This window comes from Megalobrama amblycephala, linkage group LG3 (genome assembly GCF_018812025.1).
Source record: "Megalobrama amblycephala isolate DHTTF-2021 linkage group LG3, ASM1881202v1, whole genome shotgun sequence".
Classification (NCBI taxonomy): domain Eukaryota; kingdom Metazoa; phylum Chordata; class Actinopteri; order Cypriniformes; family Xenocyprididae; genus Megalobrama; species Megalobrama amblycephala.
In genome coordinates, this window is record NC_063046.1 from 9,674,801 (window position 1) to 9,693,876 (window position 19,076).

At 38.8% G+C, this 19,076-nt stretch overlaps 1 protein-coding gene across 4 annotated transcripts in view; it reads left to right on the plus strand.

The window, feature by feature from the left end:
• Positions 1-1,901: 1,901 nt before the first annotated feature.
• mctp2b (multiple C2 domains, transmembrane 2b) overlaps positions 1,902-19,076 on the plus strand; it is a 41,683-nt gene continuing 24,508 nt past the window's right edge. Inside the window, exons 1-4 of one of the 4 annotated variants that reach the window (XM_048183756.1) lie at positions 1,903-2,085; positions 14,068-14,613; positions 15,791-15,853; positions 18,203-18,323. In XM_048183756.1, the coding sequence (XP_048039713.1) occupies positions 14,161-14,613; positions 15,791-15,853; positions 18,203-18,323 (637 nt within the window). In that variant the 5' untranslated portion in view covers positions 1,903-2,085; positions 14,068-14,160. Of the gene's footprint in view, positions 2,086-14,067; positions 14,614-15,035; positions 15,309-15,790; positions 15,854-18,202; positions 18,324-19,076 lie in introns of those variants that run through there. The other 3 variants (XM_048183757.1, XM_048183758.1, XM_048183759.1) reach the window with 3 other exon arrangements.

The following is a 19,076-nucleotide window of genomic DNA, read 5'->3' on the forward strand; positions in this document are numbered from 1 at the left end:
GTAATTTTGACCTTCAACCGTTTGGAGTCCAGTGAAGTCCACTATAAGGAGAATAATCCTGGAATGTTTTCATCAAAAACCTTAATTTCTTTTCGACTGACGAAAGAAAGACATGAACATCTTGGATGACATGGGGGTGAGTAAATTATCAGGAAAATTTTATTTGAAAGTGAACTAATCCTTAAAACAACAATCCCTCTGTAAGTGAACGCAGTATAAAAATGTAATTTTCACAAATAATTTGGAAAATTAGAGTGTAAATACTGTTACTTTAAAAACCCTGCATTTAAAAAAAATATATATAAAGAATATTTAAATGTGTTTTTATCCTTTATTCAGACTTTATATCCATTTACTAGTTGTGATGTGAACATTGAGCCCATGAGATGTTTAGGTATTTTGCTGCTAATACCAGGTTTTATTTCACGGCTGTTCAGTAAATCTTTTTACATGCCATACAATATCATTTCTCTCTTGATGCCAATGCAATCAATTGAACTCTGTTGGATGTCAAATTTTGTTCTCAAATCTAGAAGCTGGTCCCTTTTATTGTTTGTACACCATGATAAATGGCAATAAACATGATGTTAATCACCTCTGTTGTTTTTAGCTGCTTTGGAGTTATATACTTTTCATGTGTAAATTATTAACTAGGCCATTTACTGCAGTAGAAGGTTGTTTATGGGTATTTAACAGGATGTGAATTCTTTGATGATGTTTGAGGTTTTTTCCTCATAACCACAGAAGAAGCATGCAGGGTTGACACGGTTCCTACCGTTTTCTCTTTTGTTTTGCACTAAACATTACTCCTTTTGTTTTAAATTTAGTCAAGGGGATTTTTTTGAGTGATCAGAGCAAACTACCTTTGCATGGTACATGCGAATTCATTTCTGCAAGAATGTATTATGCTTTGAGTTACATTTAATATACATAAATATGCGTTCGGTGATGTGCAAAGAATTGAAACGAATTTGTCTTTTAGCTGATGCTTTTATCTAAAGCTTCTTGCATGCTTATTCAAGGGATGTTACATCTGGATCAACCAGCAGTTCAGGTTCCAAAATATATAATGATGATATAAAATATACAGTTATTTAACCACTAGACACCACATACTATCAATTAGAGCATCAAAACAAAGTAAACTATACTTATTTATCCAATATTCATTCTTATTTAAGCACATTAGTCATTTTCATGAAGCAGAGAGACAGATTTTATGCTCAGCAGAGAGGAAACGTGCAAAAAGTCTGTTTATAATATAATGATAACCCCTTATCTCACAAACGGAAAGGATTTACAGCAGCCTGACTGTTATGAGAAACTCTAAGGATTACAATCTGATCCATGTGACTGTCAGATTACAGCAGGCTTGTTTAATATGGGCCAAAGAACGACCCCGTTGGGCGACAAGTAACTATTTCTATTGGGACAATAAACGCATGTTCCTCCAGGGGGCGCTTGGTGGCTCACAACGACAAATTCTCCATTGAAACCCATTCAAAACTCAGTAGCATTTTTATCTTTTTTTGATAAATGTATACACTAAAATGTATAACCGTTTCAATTTTGGTTTAAATTTCTACTTGGTTCATAAATAAAAAGCCATGTCATCAATCTCTATAAAATTATTTAGCCATTCATCACAAACAACTGTGATTGGTCCATCCTCATCAGAGATGAGAAAAGTAACAGATGTCGCCTGACAACGCTGTCAGCGTGCTAGTTGATCAGCGGTTTAGACGTTGAATTTATAACTGAATAATGGAGCTAATAAACATTTATATTGATTAAATATGCAATTAATAGTTATATTAACATATAAGTTTTTAGACCCAGCTGTCATGACCAATTAAGGACAACTTCCGGGCCAGTAATATCTGATGTAGAATCATGCTTGCTGCCGTTCCACCCAATTGTTGTGTTTCGGTAACTCATCACAAACTGAAGTGTTGCTGCATTACTCATGTAACTCGTACTAGAGTAGGAAGTTAGTGAAAGCGCTGCTGTGAACACATGAGATGTTTTCTCTTTGGTCCAAAGCGTCTTTGGTTTAAATGAAATGGATTAAACGCTGCAACTCAGGTAGGGATACTTCTGTGATTTATTCAAATTATTATTTATGCATTCAAATGAATTAACTTAACTTAAATGTTTGAATTGTTGGATCATCTACCTGTTGGGACTGTCCCACAAGTAATGAGGATGAATTTGATTGATTTTACACTCTTGTTTTGTTTACTTTAATTGTTACACTTTTTTCCATATTGTGCAAAATATTGTGGCAGACAGACAAGATTATATCATAATGCATTCTGCACATTTTTTTTGATTGTCACTTTGTAGACAGTAATAAATCCTCCACTGTAGAAGTGAAAGGTGTTTCATTGAGGTGTGGGAGGGACAATGTATAATAATCGCGTGTTAAGTTGTTATCAGTAGGAGAAAATAATGTTGTGTTGACATGCATTGTTTTTGACATGCTTTTTGTGAGTTGAAAAAGCTTCACATTTTTGTGTGTGTTTGGAATTATCTTATAGTAATTAATGTTGTTTTGACATGCTGCATTGTTTTTGAAATGTTTTTGACATGCTTTTTGTGAGTTGAAAAAGCTTTAAATTCTTGTGCTTGGAATTCTCTTACAGTACCTTCCATTTACAAAACATTAGAACAGGATTCCAAACCAGGAGAAAAAACATGCAGATTCAGTAGTCTAAATGTGTGGGGAACCAGATAGATGGATAAATCAATTGTACAGCATTGTGGCCTGAATTCAGTAGGATTTCTTTCACTTTGTTATTCCCATTATTTCCAAATTGTCTAAAAATTAGGCCTGAAATATAAACATAGCAACCAAATGGGGAGGAAACTAAACAAACTCAGGTGTGTATATATGTATAGATGGATTATAAATATCATTCCTCTGACAGCTGCATGTGGCTCACTGTATAGCTGGGACTATACAAATGAATGAAGAGATAATACTAGTGTCCAATGAACCAAGTGGATGCCATTTGGACCAATCCACTGTAACTGTTAGCTCAAACCCAGCTTTACGGTTGACTTTGTTTACTTAAAAGTTAATGATTATATGCAGTTTGAGAAAGCGGCTGTATCTCACGCCCAATTTGGCTGATGTCTATGTGCTAGTTATCAGTGTTGTCACCAAAGAGATCCTGTTTTATTGGTTGTCTGATTTGAAATATTTTTTTAGTGTATTCCAACATTTAAGATTTTGAAACCATGATTTCTTAGAATTAGACTCAAGCCTTTGTTCAAGAGATTTTAGTTGAGGTCATTAAGGGGATAGTTCATCCAACAATAAACCTCATTGGTAACACGAGAATGAACCTCACTGGTTCTTGCTGAAGCTCAAACGTGCTGCGTAACTTGAGAATGAACCTCATTGGTTCTTGCGGAAGCTCAAACGTGCTGCGTAACTTGAGAATGAACCTCATTGGTTCTTGCGGAAGCTCAAACGTGCCGCGTAACACACGAGAATGAACCTCATTGGTTCTTGCTGAAGCTCAAACGTGCTGCGTAACTTGAGAATGAACCTCATTGGTTCTTGCGGAAGCTCAAACGTGCAGCATAACACACGAGAATGAACCTCATTGGTTCTTGCTGAAGCTCAAACATGCCGCGTAACACAAGAATGAACCTCATTGGTTCTTGCTGAAGCTCAAACGTGCTGCGTAACACGACAATGAACCTCATTGGTTCTTGCTGAAACTCAAACGTGCTGTGTAACACGACAATGAACCTCATTGGTTCTCGCTGAAGCTCAAACGTGCTTCGTAACACGAGAATGAACCTCACTGATTGTTGCGGAAGCTCAAACGTGCTGCGTAACATGAGAACGAAAATGAAGGAAAGTCTTGTGGGTTTAGAATAACATGAGGGTGAGTAATTAATGACAGAATTTTTATTTTTGAGTGAACTATCTCTTTAACTGCAAAGTGAAAGTATTCATGAACTTTGGTTTAAATAAACTTTTGCAATATTGGATATTTTCTGAAATTTGATTGCAAAATATCAGTTACTAGATTTAGTTGTAGTTCCTCAAGCAATTGTAAAAGTAGAAGTAATATATTAATTTGAGATTTCCTCAAAGTGTCTTCTCATGTGTAAATAACTTCAGGATAGTGAAAGGGAAAGTGACATGTGAAGGCCAAGTATGGTAACCCATACTCGGAATTGGTCCTCTTCATTTAACCCATCCAAGTCAGTCATTTTTGCTGTGGCGCCCAGGGAGCGATTGGGGGTTAAGTGCCTCAGGTTGCTCAAGGGCACCACAGTCATTTCCTGCCAGTATTGAGAATCAAACCCGCATCCTTTGGGTCTGACTCTCTAACCATTACACCACGACTGCCCCCTACATAACATATCAAATAACATACAAAATAGACTCAAATCTACTAGCTAAACCTTTTTAGCATGAGAGTTTTGAAGTTATTTTGACACAGTACAAGTATTTGATGTATTACTCGAAACCACTACTGTTATATTTTTACCCATCCATTTCCTCATTGGTTCTTGCTGAAGCTCAAACGTGCTGCGTAACACACAAGAATGAACCTCAATGGTTCTTGCAGAAGCTCAAACGTGCTGCGTAACACAAGAATGAACCTCAATGGTTCTTGCAGAAGCTCAAACGTGCCGCGTAACACGAGAATGAACCTCAATGGTTCTTGCAGAAGCTCAAACGTGCTTCGTAACACACAAGAATGAACCTCATTGGTTCTTGCTGAAGCTCAAACGTGCTGCGTAACACACAAGAATGAACCTCATTGGTTCTTGCTGAAGCTCAAACGTGCTGCGTAACACACAAGAATGAACCTCATTGGTTCTTGCAGAAGCTCAAACGTGCTGCGTAACACAAGAATGAACCTCAATGGTTCTTGCAGAAGCTCAAACGTGCCGCGTAACACGAGAATGAACCTCAATGGTTCTTGCAGAAGCTCAAACGTGCTTCGTAACACACAAGAATGAACCTCATTGGTTCTTGCTGAAGCTCAAACGTGCTGCGTAACACACAAGAATGAACCTCATTGGTTCTTGCTGAAGCTCAAACGTGCTGCGTAACACACAAGAATGAACCTCATTGGTTCTTGCAGAAGCTCAGATGTGCTTCGTAACACACGAGAATGAACCTCAATGGTTCTTGCAGAAGCTCAAACGTGCTTCGTAACACACAAGAATGAACCTCATTGGTTCTTGCTGAAGCTCAAACGTGCTGCGTAACACACAAGAATGAACCTCATTGGTTCTTGCTGAAGCTCAAACGTGCTGCGTAACACACAAGAATGAACCTCATTGGTTCTTGCTGAAGCTCAAACGTGCTGCGTAACACACAAGAATGAACCTCATTGGTTCTTGCAGAAGCTCAAACGTGCTTCGTAACACACGAGAATGAACCTCATTGGTTCTTGCTGAAGCTCAAACGTGCTGCGTAACACACGAGAATGAACCTCAATGGTTATTGCAGAAGCTCAAACGTGCCGCGTAACACGAGAATGAACCTCAGTGGTTCTTGCTGAAGCTCAAACGTGCTGCGTAACACGAGAATGAACCTCAATGGTTCTTGCAGAAGCTCAAACATGCTTCGTAACACACAAGAATGAACCTCATTGGTTCTTGCTGAAGCTCAAACATGCTTCGTAACACACAAGAATGAACCTCATTGGTTCTTGCTGAAACTCAAACGTGCTGCGTAACACGAGAATGAACCTCAATGGTTCTTGCAGAAGCTCAAACATGCTTCGTAACAGACAAGAATGAACCTCATTGGTTCTTGCTGAAGCTCAAACATGCTTCGTAACACACAAGAATGAACCTCATTGGTTCTTGCTGAAACTCAAACGTGCTGCGTAACACACAAGAATGAACCTCATTGGTTCTTGCTGAAGCTCAAACGTGCTGCGTAACACACAAGAATGAACCTCATTGGTTCTTGCTGAAGCTCAAACGTGCTGCGTAACACACAAGAATGAACCTCATTGGTTCTCGCTGAAGCTCAAACGTGCTTCGTAACACGAGAATGAACCTCACTGATTGTTGCGGAAGCTCAAACGTGCTGCGTAACATGAGAACGAAAATGAAGGAAAGTTGTGGGTTTAGAATAACATGAGGGTGAGTAATTAATGACAGAATTTTTATTTTTGAGTGAACTATCTCTTTAACTGCAAAGTGAAAGTATTCATGAACTTTGGTTTAAATAAACTTTTGCAATATTGGATATTTTCTGAAATTTGATTGCAAAATATCAGTTACTAGATTTAGTTGTAGTTCCTCAAGCAATTGTAAAAGTAGAAGTAATATATTAATTTGAGATTTCCTCAAAGTGTCTTCTCATGTGTAAATAACTTCAGGATAGTGAAAGGGAAAGTGACATGTGAAGGCCAAGTTTGGTAACCCATACTCGGAATTGGTCCTCTTCATTTAACCCATCCAAGTCAGTCATTTTTGCTGTGGCGCCCAGGGAGCGATTGGGGGTTAAGTGCCTCAGGTTGCTCAAGGGCACCACAGTCATTTCCTGCCAGTATTGAGAATCAAACCCGCATCCTTTGGGTCTGACTCTCTAACCATTACACCACGACTGCCCCCTACATAACATATCAAATAACATACAAAATAGACTCAAATCTACTAGCTAAACCTTTTTAGCATGAGAGTTTTGAAGTTATTTTGACACAGTACAAGTATTTGATGTATTACTCGAAACCACTACTGTTATATTTTTACCCATCCATTTCCTCATTGGTTCTTGCTGAAGCTCAAACGTGCTGCGTAACACAAGAATGAACCTCAATGGTTCTTGCAGAAGCTCAAACGTGCTGCGTAACACAAGAATGAACCTCAATGGTTCTTGCAGAAGCTCAAACATGCTTCGTAACAGACAAGAATGAACCTCATTGGTTCTTGCTGAAGCTCAAACATGCTTCGTAACACACAAGAATGAACCTCATTGGTTCTTGCTGAAACTCAAACGTGCTGCGTAACACACAAGAATGAACCTCATTGGTTCTTGCTGAAGCTCAAACGTGCTGCGTAACACACAAGAATGAACCTCATTGGTTCTTGCTGAAGCTCAAACGTGCTGCGTAACACACAAGACTGAACCTCATTGGTTCTTGCTGAAACTCAAACGTGCTTCGTAACACACAAGAATGAACCTCATTGGTTCTTGCTGAAACTCAAACGTGCTGCGTAACACACAAGAATGAACCTCATTGGTTCTTGCTGAAGCTCAAACGTGCTGCGTAACACGAGAATGAACCTCACTAGTTCTTGCAGAAGCTCAAACGTGCTGCGTAACACGACAATGAACCTCATTGGTTCTTGCTGAAGCTCAAACGTGCTGCGTAACACACAAGAATGAACCTCATTGGTTCTTGCTGAAGCTCAAACGTGCTGCGTAACACACAAGAATGAACCTCAATGGTTCTTGCTGAAGCTCAAACGTGCTGCGTAACACACAAGAATGAACCTCAGTGGTTCTTGCAGAAGCTCAAACGTGCCGCGTAACACGAGAATGAACCTCAATGGTTCTTGCAGAAGCTCAAAGGTGCTGCGTAACACACAAGAATGAACCTCATTGGTTCTTGCTGAAGCTCAAACGTGCTGCGTAACACACGAGAATGAACCTCAATGGTTCTTGCAGAAGCTCAAACGTGCCGCGTAACACACGAGAATGAACCTCAATGGTTCTTGCAGAAGCTCAAACGTGCTGCGTAACACGAGAATGAACCTCAATGGTTCTTGCAGAAGCTCAAACGTGCCACGTAACACGAGAATGAACCTCATTGGTTCTTGCTGAAACTCAAACATGCTTCGTAACACACAAGAATTAACCTCATTGGTTCTTGCTGAAACTCAAACGTGCTGCGTAACACACAAGAATGAACCTCATTGGTTCTTGCTGAAACTCAAACGTGCTGCGTAACACACAAGAATGAACCTCATTGGTTCTTGCTGAAGCTCAAACGTGCTGCGTAACACACAAGAATGAACCTCATTGGTTCTTGCTGAAACTCAAACGTGCTGCGTAACACACAAGAATGAACCTCATTGGTTCTTGCTGAAACTCAAACGTGCTGCGTAACACACAAGAATGAACCTCATTGGTTCTTGCTGAAGCTCAAATGTGCTGCGTAACACGAGAATGAACCTCATTGGTTCTTGCAGAAGCTCAAACGTGCTGCGTAACACACAAGAATGAACCTCATTGGTTCTTGCTGAAGCTCAAACGTGCTGCGTAACACATGAGAATGAACCTCAATGGTTCTTGCAGAAGCTCAAACGTGCCGCGTAACACACGAGAATGAACCTCAATGGTTCTTGCAGAAGCTCAAACGTGCTGCGTAACACGAGAATGAACCTCAATGGTTCTTGCAGAAGCTCAAACGTGCCGCGTAACACGAGAATGAACCTCAATGGTTCTTGCAGAAGCTCAAACGTGCTGCGTAACATACAAGAATGAACCTCATTGGTTCTTGCTGAAGCTCAAACGTGCTGCGTAACACACGAGAATGAACCTCAATGGTTCTTGCAGAAGCTCAAACGTGCTGCGTAACACGAGAATGAACCTCAATGGTTCTTGCAGAAGCTCAAACGTGCCACGTAACACGAGAATGAACCTCATTGGTTCTTGCTGAAACTCAAACATGCTTCGTAACACACAAGAATTAACCTCATTGGTTCTTGCTGAAACTCAAACGTGCTGCGTAACACACAAGAATGAACCTCATTGGTTCTTGCTGAAACTCAAACGTGCTGCGTAACACACAAGAATGAACCTCATTGGTTCTTGCTGAAGCTCAAACGTGCTGCGTAACACACAAGAATGAACCTCATTGGTTCTTGCTGAAACTCAAACGTGCTGCGTAACACACAAGAATGAACCTCATTGGTTCTTGCTGAAACTCAAACGTGCTGCGTAACACACAAGAATGAACCTCATTGGTTCTTGCTGAAGCTCAAACGTGCTGCGTAACACGAGAATGAACCTCATTGGTTCTTGCAGAAGCTCAAACGTGCTGCGTAACACACAAGAATGAACCTCATTGGTTCTTGCTGAAGCTCAAACGTGCTGCGTAACACACGAGAATGAACCTCAATGGTTCTTGCAGAAGCTCAAACGTGCCGCGTAACACACGAGAATGAACCTCAATGGTTCTTGCAGAAGCTCAAACGTGCTGCGTAACACGAGAATGAACCTCAATGGTTCTTGCAGAAGCTCAAACGTGCCGCGTAACACGAGAATGAACCTCAATGGTTCTTGCAGAAGCTCAAACGTGCTGCGTAACACACAAGAATGAACCTCATTGGTTCTTGCTGAAGCTCAAACGTGCTGCGTAACACACAAGAATGAACCTCAATGGTTCTTGCAGAAGCTCAAACGTGCCGCGTAACACACGAGAATGAACCTCAATGGTTCTTGCAGAAGCTCAAACGTGCTGCGTAACACGAGAATGAACCTCAATGGTTCTTGCAGAAGCTCAAACGTGCCGCGTAACACGAGAATGAACCTCAATGGTTCTTGCTGAAACTCAAACGTGCTGCGTAACACACAAGAATGAACCTCATTGGTTCTTGCTGAAGCTCAAACGTGCTGCGTAACACACAAGAATGAACCTCATTGGTTCTTGCTGAAACTCAAACGTGCTGCGTAACACACAAGAATGAACCTCATTGGTTCTTGCTGAAGCTCAAACGTGCTGCGTAACACGAGAATGAACCTCATTGGTTCTCGCTGAAGCTCAAACGTGCTTCGTAACACGAGAATGAACCTCATTGGTTCTCGCTGAAGCTCAAACGTGCTTCGTAACACGAGAATGAACCTCACTGATTGTTGCGGAAGCTCAAACGTGCTGCATAACATGAAAACGAAAATGAAGGAAAGTCTTGCGGGTTTAGAATGACATGAGGGTGAGTAATTAATGACAGAATTTTTATTTTTGAGTGAACTATCTCTTTAACTGCAAAGTGAAAGTATTCATGAAATTTGGTTTAAATAAACTTTTGCGATATTGGATATTTTCTGAAATTTGATTGCAAAATATCAGTTACTAGATTTAGTTGTAGTTCCTCAAGCAATTGTAAAAGTAGAAGTAATATATTAATATTTCCTCAAAGTGTCTTCTCATGTGTAAATAACTTCAGGATAGTGAAAGGGAAAGTGAAGGCCAAGTATGGTAACCCATATTCGGAATTGGTCCTCTTCATTTAACCCATCCGAGTCATTTTTGCTGTGGCGCCCAGGGAGCGATTGGGGGTTAAGTGCCTCAGGTTGCTCAAGGGCACCACAGTCATTTCCTGCCATTATTGAGAATCAAACCTGCATCCTTTGGGTCTGACTCTCTAACCATTACACCACGACTGCCCCCTACATAACATAGAAAATAACATAGAAAACAGACTCAAATCTAGTAGCTAAACCTTTTTAGCATGAGAGTTTTGAAATTATTTTGACACAGTACAAGTATTTGATGTATTACTCGAAACCGCTATTGTTATATTTTTACCCAGCCATTTCCTCAAAATGCAGAGTTTACTCTAATCCAGTCCCTGTCCCTGACAATGACTCAGACTGTAGCAGGTGATGTATCCCAGACAAGTTGAATGCAGTAAGATTGGCCATCATGACAGAGTTTGAGGCTATTTTGCATGTGAGCATGATATCCTGCAGCTTTAATCTTTAATCTATTTTGATAAGTGCAGTTTAACAGATTATTTTTCAACATTTTCTACTCCCTAGTCTCTTTCCTGAGTGTTTGTGCATTTGAAATGTTCTGGAAAGGTATTATGTTTTCTGTTCTTAGCCTACAAGCATTGATAGCTGGTTATAGCTGGATGGCCAGGCAAAAATCATTATGCAGATGACTTGCATTAAAAACGTAATCTCAATTTCACTGGCTCATCATATGCATCATTCATGTCTGTAACACAAACGCTCTGAAGTTTAATACTTCCATGGGTCAGGTCAGAGCGGTTTGTTCATATCATCAAACCTACGTATATGAGCCATAGTAATAGGGATGCATGACTTAGCAAACATCTGTCTCACCTGTCTCTTTTTCATTATCACTGATGTGTGAAAAAAACCTGATGTGTAGCTGTAAAGTCAAATTGTGCTTCCACACAAAGACACAGGGATGAGCTTGTGGCTTGAATTACACCCACAACATGTTAGACCTGTTTAAAACAAATGCAAAAATGACTAATCAATCTTTAGATGACACTGAATAGACCATGAATCACAGTGCAGATTTATGAGAGTCTCAAACATGTATGTTCTTGATTGATTTTCCTCCCTCAACTAAAAAAAGGAATGGTAAAAAAATCAATATGAAGGTGCAGCAAATGTTTGGCCACTTATAGATGATTAATAGATGTAACATTGTTTTTGAACAGGCTTCCCTGAGCCTCTAACAAATGTAATTTTTATAGATATGATTTGAATAAGTATTTGGGTAGGTTAAATGCTTTTGGAAAGTTGACATGAAAGGTGACAGTATTCTTCATCTAAAAGTATTTTAAATAGCATTTTTTTCTATGATTATTTTATAGTTATTATGCATACAGATTTAATAAAATCTTGAATGTTTGTTTGAATTGAGAGGCTATACACGGAATATTTAAATTCATTTGTCATAGCACAGGGCCATTTAAAAGGAACTAGTGAAGACAAAAGGTTGTTGAAATGGATATTCAAACTTAAAAACAATGGTAAACACTAAACAGTTAAAGGACCTGAGACTATTAAAGGTGTTTGAAAATGAATCAGAAACTCAAAAATGTTGCATTGTCATTTGTGCCTTTGCTTTAACAGCAAGTCAAGTTACACAAATGAACAAGAAGATTGACACGTGTCAGTTTAAACAGGTTTAGTAATATCACAACAGACTTTGCACTTTATTTGTGGTCATTTGACGCAACGATTTTCCACAGGTGAAAGTAAACATATTTTTCGTAGTCATGCACATTCAGAAAGCCATTGCAGTTGACTTTACCTGATAAAGGTGCAGTAAGTGATTTCTGAGTGTCATTGTTGAACACTGTTCATATTTAAATTCAACCCAAACAAACACACTTCAGTGCTCCGCCCTCAAAATCCACGAACATGCAATGGAAGATATCACTGCACATAATCTTCACAGTACAAATTAAAAAAAGGTTAATCCTTATTAAAGTTACAAAAACGGTATTCAGCGTAGAGCAGTGAGAGATTTCTTTGTCTTTTGTAGCCTGATTAACATTAAAACAGACAGCTGCAGGAATATTAGGCTGCTGTTATCCACTGTTTACTTAAGCCATAACCGACTGTTTACTTGGATACTTGCAAAGGCGTGCATTCTGAGAATTTGTCCATTTAGGCGCAAGGAGACATGAAAGACAGTTCATTTTAATAATTGCACGCTGTGTGAGACATGCAGCTGTTTGTGCTTCGGGTGTGTGTGCACACAACTTCTCATACAACTCGCAAGTTCTCTTTCGCTTGAACGCTTGAATTGGCAAGGCTTGATAACACGTGCAAATGATAAACTTTCGTGCCCGTGCAGCGCTGGACCGATCAGGACACTGACAGTTCCTTCAACTGTCTGGAACGTCTTTCACACTAAAAGGCGCATCTGCATCCGCCATGTAAAGCACTGAATGAATGACAGGGTCTCTGCTATCGCACAAGGTAAATAAGAGGATGACATCCAGTGGAGAAGACTAGTAATACGATTAACCTCAATCAGATATAATGTTCAATGTTTGCAGAAATAAATATGGAAAAATCATGAGTGGACATGCCTACTGCTACTGCTGATTGGCTGACTCTATCCTCCCTCATCATGAGTGGACACGTCCCCTACTGCTGATTGGCTCACTCTCTTCCTCCATCATGAGTGGACACACCCCCACACCCCTTAACACAGAAGTCTATTTGCCACCTGATGTCACCTGTTGGAGTTTGGGTTCTTTGCCGCTGTCGCCTTTGGCTTGCTTAGTTGGGGACACTTGACATTTGATATTCAACAGTGCTTTGATCTGCCTGCATTGACACTATTCTTTAAGAGCTGCTGTGCAGCCAAAATGATATACCAGTTATCACTGTAAAGCTGCTTTGGCACAATCTGCATTGTAAAAAGGCTATATAAATAAAGGTGACTTGACTTGACTTGACTACTGCTGATTGGCTCACTCTCTCTTCCTCCATCATGAGTGGACACGCCCCCTACTGCTGATTGTCTACAAGAGCGTCGTGATGCTCGGTCCGATCCAATTTCAAAAGCATTTCTCAGAAATCACTTACTACATCTTTACTACATGCAAATAGTACATGTAGCCTGGAGCCATTTCCTTTATGTTTAGCATTAAATGATTTTCACACAGTATGTACAAGAAATTGGTATTAACAATTAAACTTCTCCACTTATGTGCAGGCTTTACAGAAAAGACAGATTTTCTAATATATAATTTGATTTTACCATTGCAAACCAATAAACAATGTGAGGAGTGACTAGAGGCCTTGGAGACATCACCCAAAAAGAAAAATGTCTTTACAGTCTGTGCAAGTTAATGCATTTTGATCAAACTTTATTTTCTCTTAATTATGTGCACTGATGAATTGTTCTGAACTCCTTTTAAGGCAGGACAATTCACTGAAAAACTAGTAATATTATTAATATATAATTTAATATATTTTAAACCCGTATACTGCTTTATCTCAAATCACACCAAAAAATGTTTTTTTTTTTTTTTTTTTTTTTTTTCTTTTCTGAATGTTCTGGTTAATGTGCCTTCGTAAACAAACAGGCTTTGACTCAAAAAGATTTGACTCTTTTAACTAAAAGACAGGACTTTCATCTCTACGGCCACAAATACCATTTCTCTAATTAATTTTTTCTAAGAGTGGTCAATTTCCTCCTCTTTTATGGTATTTTTTGTTTTCATTCATTGTAAAATCAGGAACATGTGCTACAAAAGTTTTCATTGTTGACTTTAAACTGAAATTGCGAGTATGTGCACTTTCTTTCATTATGTCAGTTTGTAACTTTTTTTGTGTTTAATTTGCAGGTTTTGGTCACAAGCCAGCTCTAGTGTGTGAGAGAGAGGCATTTACGACCGACTTGCGAAATTCACCTTAACACACACTCTTACATCCTTCTCATGGAGGACAAAAAGTCTGTAATGGGCACCTTACGGCAAAAAGCCAAACTCTTTCGATACTCGCGGGTTGGCAGCGACAAAAACCCTAACAAGCCAGAGGTCAGGGAGGAGCGCTTGTTGGACCAGCGGATGAACTGTTCTGTCGCAGAAGTTCTGGAGCGGAGTCGGTCATCCTCGCTAATAAGCCACTCCCACCAGCAGCCAGCTGACCTCCGGCCATCCTCCGTCTGCAGCAGCAGCAGCCCAGCAACCCCCCTCAGTGTGACTCTGCGAAAGAGAGGGGGCGGAACTGGGCTGGCTGATTCGATGCCCACACTGGTGGACTCGAGCAGGTGGCCGTCGCAGGAGTCAGCCACTGAGGAGCACAACACCTCCACAGACTCCACAGAGGAGATGGATCAGGTGCTGCACTTGAGGGACACGCAGCTTCCTTCATCAGAGAGCTTGGCAGAGGTAAAGAGCGTCGGCGGTCTTGATCTTTCAGTTGGGTTAATCATCACGGGAGGGAGGAAGTTTTCTGTGACTCTCCTTTTTATGGGCACCGTCTATCAAGATTGTGTTACACAAACCTGTTTGCTCTTGATGCTTTAGGTGAACTTAGTACTTCCTCATGTTCTTCTCACTTTTTATGAACTGCATGTTTCATTAATATGACATGGAAAACTTACTTTTTCCATTTGAGTGGATAACATTTGCATGTTTTTCACTTTTTTGGCATGCTGTCAGCCATTGTAATTTAATTCAAGATAGATTCAATGGAAAGTTTTTCACCGTCTTCTATTTTGTCTACCTAACCCCAGGGAAGAGTGCAAAGCATCGCTCTATTGTGAAATGCAGTTCCTCTGTACAAGTCATCAATGCAGGAACTTGTTATAACATTTCTAAGCCCTAGAATGTGGTAACGCACATTTAGAGTTGCTTCTCCATTTGTTTAAAATGCAAATGATCACCCGGGAAGTGTCAAGCTACCTTTACGGTACTGAATGGCACCAAAAATAAACGCTTTAATGGTCAGGTAGAGGTAGAAGTTTTGTCAGTTATGTAACACTGCTTCCTTTTGCGTTGGTGATCTTTCTCTTTTATTGTAGTGGAGTTATCATATAGGCACCGCTTGTGTGGATAGCATGCGAGAATATTTGTTTTTACGGGTGAGTCAGCTGCTGAGTTTTCAAGGTGATTCAGAGAGACCTTAAAAGATTAACTTGGGATTTTCAGTAAGGAAGGAAAATCCTATACTTTGCTTTGTTTGTCAAAGAACAGGCCTCTTTTTTATATTTAAGGTAATTCATGTCAAGCCTTGACTGCTTTTTTTGAGATTTTGCAGTGGAAACTTTTTAATTCCTCATGTTCTTTGCTTCAAGTTTGTCTGGCTTAGCATTCATGTTCCCTGGGGCTAAGGAATTTTTAATAAACTTATTAAGACAGATGATCTTCAGTGTTATTATAGAAAAATGTGACATGAAATTAGAACTCAGCAAGACAAAGTAAAACGCATTTTTATCACTGCTGACTTTAAGTGACTGTGAAAAATGAGGAAATGTAGTTACACCATGGGTTTGTGAATTTGTGGCTTTTTCATATCTTAAAAAATAATAATTTCACTCTTCTGTTCGTTGTGTTTGGGAAACAGAAGCCGCATTTCAACAGAAATGGTTCAGATACGTTGTCCATACATGACAACGAGCACAATAATGTAAGTATATATGTGTGTGTGTGCTTTATATTTGTATAATGACATGCGTATTACACTGGTATTACAACATAAACATAGTTTATGAGTCCTCGTAATTAAAATGGCTTAAAAACATACTAAATGTTTTATTAGAAATGTAAAAATGCAGAAAGTTTTCTGTGATTGGTAGGTTTAGTGTTGCGTGTGTGCGTGTTTTGTTGTTTAGTGTACTATTAGATGATATCAAAGGACATTTAGTTCTAGGGTACATGCAGCTGACATTGTACATTAAATGCCCATGAAATGGACCATACTGTGTTCCTGAGCTGACATTAAAGGTTCAAGGTTTGCTTCCTGACCATGCTGAAGTTGAATAAAACGTAGCATTTTACCATGGTAGCTGATAGTGCTACCTAGTACTCAATTTTATGTGGCATGCTAACAAATAAATTGTCCGTGAGCAACATCAAAATTTCCTGAATGAAAATACAAGTATTTGCAAGGTTGCAAAATATTAGGCTCTGTTTACATCTGGGATTAAGATGAAAGTAGACGAGGGAGATAGCATTCCCGTTTACACCTGGGTAGCATTTCCCAAAAGCATCGTTGGTGGCAATGGAGTTACGATCAACTTAGGCTTATGATGCTTTTGGGAAACGCAGCCCTGGTCAGTCTCTTTTGTCGACTTTCAACCACTTCTGGCCTTATTTCTTTGATGGCAGGGTCTATGGGTGGATAAATGTATGGGCTTTTTCAGAACTTTAGATTTAACGGATGAAATTGAGAGTGCAAATTAATGTACTCTACTGTTTAAATGTTTGGGGTCAGTAAAATTTTTGTTTTTGTGAAAGAAATTAATACTTTCATTTAACAATGATGGATTATATTGATCAAAAGTGACAGTAAAAGACATTTATAATGTTATAAAAAATCTATTTCAAATAAATGCTGTTCTTTTCAACTTTTTATTCATTAAAGGATAAGTCCACTTTTAAATACACTTTTCCTGATAAATTTACTCACCCCCATGTCATCCAAGATGTTCATGTCTTTCTTTCGTCAGTCGAAATGAAATTAAGGTTTTTGATGAAAACATTCCAGGATTATTCTCCTTATAGTGTATTTCAATGGCTACTAACAGATTGAAGGTCCATATTACAGTTTCAGTGCAGCTTCAAGGGCTTTAAACGATACCAGATGAGTAATAAGGGTCTTATCTAGCGAAACGATCGGTCATTTTCGAAAAAAATAAGCGTAAAGCGTTATGAAGAATGCAGAAGTGGAAAGTATGTTCAAGGCGATATTTTGTTTATAAAGCATAAACAGTTGTATTTTTTTCAACAATGACCGATCGTTTTGCTAGATAAGACCCTTATTTCTCATCTGGTATCGTTTAAAGCCCTTGAAGCTGCACTGAAACTGTAATTTTGACCTTCAACCTGTTGGTAGCCATTGAAATCCACTGTAAGGAGAATAATCCTGGAATATTTTCATCTAAAACATTAATTTCTTTTCGACTGACTAAAGAAAGACATGAACATCTTGGATGACATGGGGTGAGTAAATTGATCTGGAAAAGTGTATTTAAAAGTGGACTCCTTTTAAATTTTACTTCCTGAAACAAAAAGCATCATGGTTTCTACAGAAATATTAACTGTTTTCAACATTAATAATTAGAAATGTTTCTTGAGCAGTAAATCATCATATTAGAATGATTTCTGAAGGATCATGTGACACTGAAGACTGGAGTAATGATGCTGAAAATTCAGTTTTCCATTACAGGAATAAATTACATTTTAAAATTACTATAATATTTCACAATGCTACTGTTTTTACTGTATTTCTGATCAAATGCAGCCTTGATGAGCAGAAGAGAATTAAACATCATTAAGAAAATCAGAAACATTACAAAATCGTACACATCTCAAACTTTTGAATGGTAGTGTAAGAAAAAACCCAATCACAAATCATATGCAAATATGACATGGACCTCATAGCTGTTCGAGTATAAAAAAAGAGCAGTGTTCGTTAATGGGAGATTTTCAAAGTTTAATATTACATTTCTTAAAAACTATGATAAAGCGGCTTGAAAGTACTATAAAAATAAACTGTATATTTGAGATGTAGTAACTGGTTACCACTTCTAGATTTTTTTCACTATTTTTAATGATCTTTTAGGTTTTTATATAGTCGAAATACAAATAGTGTAACATTTGTACAAAAATGTTGCTTAAAATAGTTTTAATTGTAACATGTGACACTGCTGTCACTGTATGAAATGTCAGGTCAGCTACCCATATGAAAGCTTGTTGTAAATGATTTTATCATTTATTTTTGATTTTTTTTTTGTTTTTTGTTTTTTTAAATCAGAATCTGGACATGAGGACAGGGACAGCTGGAGTTAGTGAGCATCAGAGGGAAACTCAGAGAACATATCTGCTCACTATATTTCTAAAGGAGGGACGTGGACTGGTCATTAGAGACCGATGCGGTGAGTGTCAAATATCTGTGTATAAACACAACACACCCTGAAACACTACACACATCATACATTTTAATAGCAATCCGTGGTCTTTGTATTGGTGCTTATTTGTTAAGGTGCAGCCTTCAGTGGGATTGTAGTGTAGGTGACGTGTGTTTTTTTTCTCATTAAAATACTTCTTTCTTCCTGTGTTTACTGTACAGAGACAAATGTAAATAAGCTTTCAAAACATTGCTCTGTTTGAGAGGTCTGACATGTCTACTTCTGACTTGTGGCGTGAGTTCAGGGCAGGACTATTTCTAATAAGCCGTTCAGCAGAGAATTTACTTATTTGTCTGAACAGTCAGGGGTTAGAAACTCATTATTTTCAAATCATTATTTTTGCAATTCCATTGAATGCCAGTGATGGCACAGACATGACTCTCTTGACCTTTTAAAGGTGCATTAAGCGATTTCTGAGAAAGTCTGTTGATATTTGAAATCGACACCCAAACAAACAAACCCCTCCCTTACTTGCACTGCACCCCAAATAGCAAACACGCAATGCAACACATGCAACCTCTAAAGCCTCATTCAGACTGTCAGTCCAAATCCGATTTTTGTGCATATCCGATTGGAATCTGATCATGTTTATCAAATGTGAACTGCAAAAAAAACACATGAAATGAAACACGCTCATTTCAACACATGAAATGAGCTATATGTGGTTTGAAATCCCATTCAAATCACATTTCTGTCATGACAACTCATGTTTGGCATGGT